Raw genomic sequence first — 5,999 nt, 5'->3', positions numbered from 1 at the left:
TTTAAAAAATTGATTTAAGAGGTTTAAAATTAATTTAAGAAGACGATTATACATATAATATAGTGCAATCAGTTCGGACATCGCACAGTGCTCATTCAATAAATGCACAGCTAAACAGATGAGTTTTGAGTCTGCATTTAAATGTGACTAATGTTTTAGCACATCTGATCTCTTCTGGAAGCTGATTCCAACTGCGGGTGGCATAATAACTAAAAGCACATTCCCCTTGTTTTGTGTGAACCCTTGGTATTTCTAACTGACTCGATCCTAATGATCTGAGTGGTCTGTTCGGTTTATATTCAGTGAGCATATCTGCTATATATTTAGGTCCTAGGCCATTGAGTGATTTATAAATGAGTAAAAGTACTTTAAAATCAATCCTAAATGTAACTGGAAGCCAGTGTAAGGACCTGAGGACTGGTGTGATATGCTCAGATTTTCTGGTTCTAGTCAGAATTCTGGCAGCAGCGTTCTGGCTGAGCTGCAGCTGTCTAATGGTCTTCTTGGGAAGGCCGGTGAGGAGACCATTACAATAGTCCACCCTGCTGGTGATAAAGGCATGAACAAGTTTCTCCAAGTCTTGACTGGAAACAAAACCTCTAATTCTTGCAATGTTTTTGAGATGATAGTATGCTGATTTAGTTACAGCTTTGACATGACTACTGAAACTAAGGTCTGTCTCCAGAATCACACCAAGATTCCTGACTTGATTTTTTGTTGTTAGACCCCTTTTCTTTGTTTAACTGAAGAAAGTTCTCGCACATCCAACTGTTAATTTCATCAATGCATTGGCAGAGGGAGTCAATGGGGCTGTAGTCATTTGGAGATAAGGCTAGGTAGGTTCTACATGAATAAACTTATAAACTCCTTGATTTCGCTTAAGCAATTTTAAATATAATATGCATGCACAATACACTATTGTAACATTTATTTACATCACTCGACAGAAAGGTCTTTGCAGGTTTTAATAAAATGTAAATTAATAACAGCATATTTCCGGTACGCGCCTCAGGCTTGCACAGTATCGTCAACTCACTCATCAGAATCTTCGGTAATCCTCTGCAAACTTCACCACGGCTCATTCGGTTCTTGTTGAGTCCTCGGTAATCCTCAGCAAACTTCGAAAGTTGGTTGAACCTGCTCAATCGGTTCTTTTTGAGTTGGACGTGCTACTTCAGCTGTGCGTCCTGCATCATCAACCCGGAACTAAAGTTCGATTCAGTTCGATTTGTGAACCGGCTCCACCGGTTACTTCCTGAGAACCGGCTCAAAAGAACGATTCGTTCAAGAACTGAACATCACTAGTCACCGTGCATTTCATGACATGCATAATGATGCATTTGATCAGTCTCTGCCCCTTGATTAGTACTCTTTATGCAGGAACAAGGCAATTTTGTTCTCTTCCAAAGGCACCTGCTGTGACCTCTCTCTAACACGAACACAGACATCAGCAATTTTGAGTTTAAGATACCCCAGAGTCCAGAGACACCTATAGAAGTAAACGGCAATGCGTATGTGTAAACTAAAGTGTGCTCTTTGGCTTTGTTCTGATGTGTTTTTTGTCAGATTTAGATATGTAGATTTGTCTGAGCTGATTGTGTTATCTCAGTGTGGACCGTGGCGTGTGTAAGCTCCTATCAGCTGGCAGCGAAACTCTCAGTGCATTATTCATAGTCTGAACTTTATGTTCTGTGTCCACCCACTCAACGCACCTCTGCATATGAAGCGCTCACTCTTTCTCTCTCTCTGCCAGGTGTTGAAAATTCATTTGGGGTTTCTGAATGCTCTTTGAGGGTATGAGTTAGAGAGAGGGAGAGAGAGAGAGTCTCTGCCAGTGAGAGATGTGCTTTGTGCCTGTGTCTGTATTACTAAATTTATGCTCATTGTAATCCATTACAATTTATTTTTTATCTTTAGTCTAACCGAAACCTTATATTTTATTTTTAAATTTTATTTTATTTTATTTTTTAATTTAATTTAATTTTTAATTTGTATACAATTTTATTTTAAATTAAAAAAATTTACATTTTTAATTTATTTATTTTAACTTTTAAAATATTACATTCATATAAATTGTATTTATTTTATAGTATTTATTAAATATATATTTATTCATATTATTGTAATAAATATAGTATTTATTAAAATAATTACAATTTAAATTGTAATTTTAAATTTATATTAAATTAATTTAAATTAAAGGCTTGTCTGAAGAAAATATTATCAAGTAACATTCAGAAGTTGTTTTAATAAACTTTACTTTTCTAGTTTTACTTGTGCAGTTTTTTTTTACAAATGTACAACTTCTGTTATGCCAATAAAGCACAATAAAACTGAAATTGAAAACAGAGAGGAGAATTGTAAATCTAAAACTAAGACAGAACAGCGGGGAAACGAAAAGCAATTCTGATTGAGTCATTCCTGCAATTGTTTGCCAACCAGTTTTTTTTTTCCACTAAAACACTTCATTGTCTTTATCTCTGTTTGACAGAACTACGGGCTGGAGACTGAAAACCTGAAAACTCTCTCTCACAAGCTCAATGCCTCCGCCAAAAACCTGCAGAACTTCATCACGTGCCGCAGACGCAGCGGCCATTACGACGGCCGGACGACCCACAAGCTGCCCAACGATTTCCTCACATCTGTGGTGGACCTCATCGCTGCTGCTAAGAGCCTTCTGACCTGGCTGGATAGGTTAGTCCTGCTAAGAGGACACAACAAATCAATTCATGATTTAATACATACTTAATATAAATAAACACATATTCGATTTAATTGTATTCAAATTCAACCACTTTGATGTGTCAATTTTTTAAAGCCTTGCTTATTGGAGTGTAGCCAAATTTAGCTCTCTTTCCTTTAGAAGTGAGCTCCTCTGAAAAACACTAGAGAAAAGTTTATTTGATATGAAATAAAGATTTAAAGTGTGACCTTAAAGGTTAATAGTGGGCTTTTCCTGTGCTCCAGTGTCTTGTCACCTTTTGTTGTTGATAGTCAGTTGAATGCTGTTGTGATGACTTGATAGTTATAAATCTAGAACTGCAGCTATCTAGATTAACTGTTATTAAGCGATTAATCTGACATTTGTATATTTGAGTAATCAGATCTTTCACTTGAATGCTACACTATACTGTTCAAAAGTTTGGGGTCTTAATATAAAAAATATATTCAGCTAAGATGCATTAAATTGATCAAAAGTGACAGTAAAGACATTTTTAATGTTACAAAAAATTTTTTTCTTTTGAACTTTATATTCATCAACAAATCTTGAAAATAAATGTATACTGTTTTTCACAAAACTATTAAGCAACTGTTTTCAACATTCATAATAATAAATGTTTCTTGAGCAGCAAATCAGCATATTAGAATGATTTCTGTAGGATCATGTGACACTGAAGACTGGAGCAATGATGCTGAAAATTCAGCTTTATCGTCACAGGAATAAATTACATTTTAAAATATATTCAAATAGAAAGCTGTTGTTTTATATTATAAAAATATTTCATAATATTACTGTTTTACTGCATTTTTGATCAAATAAATGCAGCATTAATGAGCATAAGAGACTATTTTCAAAAACATAAGTCTTACTCACCCCAAACTGTACATTATGAAATTATGAAGGATTTATTCTTGGTTTTTATGGATTAGTATGGATTTAATATATATTCCTGCATCAGCATCCTTTGTTGTTCCTTCCCGGGTCGTTGATTTTGGGTTTTTGGGTTCAGAGACATGGCTGTGATTCCTGGAGTATTATTCCAGGAACAGCAGGGGTGTTGATCCAGGAACATTTCCTGTTTGTTTAAATCATGTCATGCATGGTCTTCCTTCCAGTCAAGGGATGGCACTGAGAATTAGAGTGACACTTTGTGTGGCAGGGCGGGCAGAAATGATAGTCTTGGGCTTTCTTGTGTAGTGTGTGCGAGGCCAGATTTTGTCTGCTCAAATTCAATCATGTTGATTTGTGTTCCTTCTTCCCCTCAGCAATCAGGTACAAGGATGAGTGAAGAGGTCTTGTATAACTCAGACTCTTTCTCTCTCAGTAACTCAGCCTCTTTCGGTTCAAGATTTTAACCACATGGCTTCTGTTTATGTACTATTATCTTTAGATTGTGATTTCTTTATGATGTATTGATGAGCAATGTTTCAGAGAGCAATACGTAAGGAAAGTGAGAAATGAAACATTTCTGTCCAGCTGTTGTGTTTTTTTTTCTCATAAGCAGTTCCACATGGTATCTATGCACATTTACATCAGCATCGGTGCTGATTGTGAGGAAAAATCTGTAGAAATTGTTTTCACTGTACATCTCACATGCATTGATTTTGTGTCAGTGTTTCTCAACCTTTTTGACTCAAAAGCCCCCCACTGTCAAACACAATATTTTAAGACTCCCAATATAATATATTAACATATCTATCTATCTATCTATCTATCTACAGGTGCATCTCAATAAATTAGAATGTCATGGAAAAGTTCATTTATTTCAGTAATTCAACTCAAATTGTGAAACTTGTGTATTAAATAAATTCAATGCACACAGACTGAAGTAGTTTAAGTCTTTGGTTATTTTAATTGTGATGATTTTGGCTCACATTTAACAAAGACCCACCAATTCACTATCTCAACAAATTAGAATACTTAAGACATTTTTTGTGAATTGTTGGCCTTCTGGAAAGTATGTTCATTTACTGTACATGTACTCAATACTTGGTAGGGGCTCGTTTTGCTTTAATTACTGCCTCAATTCGGCGTGGCATGGAGGTGATCAGTTTGTGGCACTGCTGAGGTGGTATGGAAGCCCAGGTTTCTTTGACAGTGGCCTTCAGCTCATCTGCATTTTTTGGTCTCTTGTTTCTCATTTTCCTCTTGACAATACCCCATAGATTCTCTATGGGGTTCAGGTCTGGTGAGTTTGCTGGTCAGTCAAGCACACCAACACCATGGTCATTTAACCAACTTTTGGTGCTTTTGGCAGTGTGGGCAGGTGCCAAATCCTGCTGGAAAATGAAATCAGCATCTTCAAAAAGCTGGTCAGCAGAAGGAAGCATAAAGTGCTCCAAAATTTCTTGATAAACGGGTGCAGTGACAATGGACCAACACCAGCAGATGACATTGCACCCCAAATCATCACAGACTGTGAAAACTTAACACTGGACTTCAAGCAACTTGGGCTATGAGCTTCTCCACCCTTCCTCCAGACTCTAGGACCTTGGTTTCCAAATGAAATACAAAACTTTCTCTCATCTGAAAAGAGGACTTTGGACCACTGGGCAACAGTCAAGTTCTTCTTCTCCTTATCCCAGGTAAGACGCCTCTGACGTTGTCTGTGGTTCAGGAGTGGCTTAACAAGAGGAATAGGACAACTGAAGCCAAATTCCTTGGCACGTCTTTGTGTGGTGCTCTTGATGCCTTGACCCCAGCCTCAGTCCATTCCTTGTGAAGTTCACTCAAATTCTTGAATCGATTTTGCTTTGACAATCCTCATAAGGCTGCAGTTCTCTCGGTTGGTTGTGCATCTTTTTCTTCCACACTTTTTCCTTCCACTCAACTTTCTGTTAACATGCTTGGATACAGCACTCTGTGAACAGCCAGCTTCTTTGGCAATGAATGTTTGTGGCTTACCCTCCTTGTGAAGGGTGTCAATGATTGTCTTCTGGACAACTGTCAGATCAGCAGTCTTCCCCATGATTGTGTAGCCTAGTGAACCAAACTGAGAGACCGTTTTGAAGGCTCAGGAAACCTTTGCAGGTGTTTTGAGTTGATTAGCTGATTGGCATGTCACCATATTCTAATTTGTTGAGATAGTGAATTGGTGGGTTTTTGTTAAATGTGAGCCAAAATCATCTGAAAATAAATAAATAAACTGAAATAAATGAACTTTTCCACGACATTCTAAGTTACTGAGATGCACCTGTATCTATCTATCTATCTATCTATCTATCTATCTATCTATCTATCTATCTATCTATCTATCTATCTATCTATCTATCTATCT

General features: G+C 36.9%; 1 protein-coding gene and 1 long non-coding RNA gene across 3 annotated transcripts in view; both read left to right on the top strand.

Moving 5' to 3' along the window:
• LOC107590225 (connector enhancer of kinase suppressor of ras 2-like) overlaps window positions 1–5,999 on the top strand; it is a 106,630-nt gene that overhangs the window by 47,897 nt on the left and 52,734 nt on the right. For both annotated transcript variants that reach the window (XM_016278895.1, XM_016278894.1), the window contains exon 3: window positions 2,492–2,694. In XM_016278895.1, the coding sequence (XP_016134381.1) occupies window positions 2,492–2,694 (203 nt within the window). The remainder of the gene's footprint in view (window positions 1–2,491; window positions 2,695–5,999) is intronic.
• Window positions 4,497–5,999, top strand: part of LOC107590226 (uncharacterized) — a 6,338-nt gene continuing 4,835 nt past the window's right edge. Inside the window, exons 1-2 of the long non-coding RNA XR_001609755.1 lie at window positions 4,497–4,507; window positions 5,678–5,679. This is a non-coding gene — a long non-coding RNA (uncharacterized lncRNA). The remainder of the gene's footprint in view (window positions 4,508–5,677; window positions 5,680–5,999) is intronic.

The sequence above is a fragment of the Sinocyclocheilus grahami genome, unplaced genomic scaffold, assembly GCF_001515645.1.
Source record: "Sinocyclocheilus grahami isolate Dianchi unplaced genomic scaffold, SAMN03320097.WGS_v1.1 scaffold126.1, whole genome shotgun sequence".
Lineage (NCBI taxonomy): Eukaryota > Metazoa > Chordata > Actinopteri > Cypriniformes > Cyprinidae > Sinocyclocheilus > Sinocyclocheilus grahami.
Note: the sequence above shows the minus strand (reverse complement) of the source record. Positions and strands in the feature narration are given on the sequence as shown.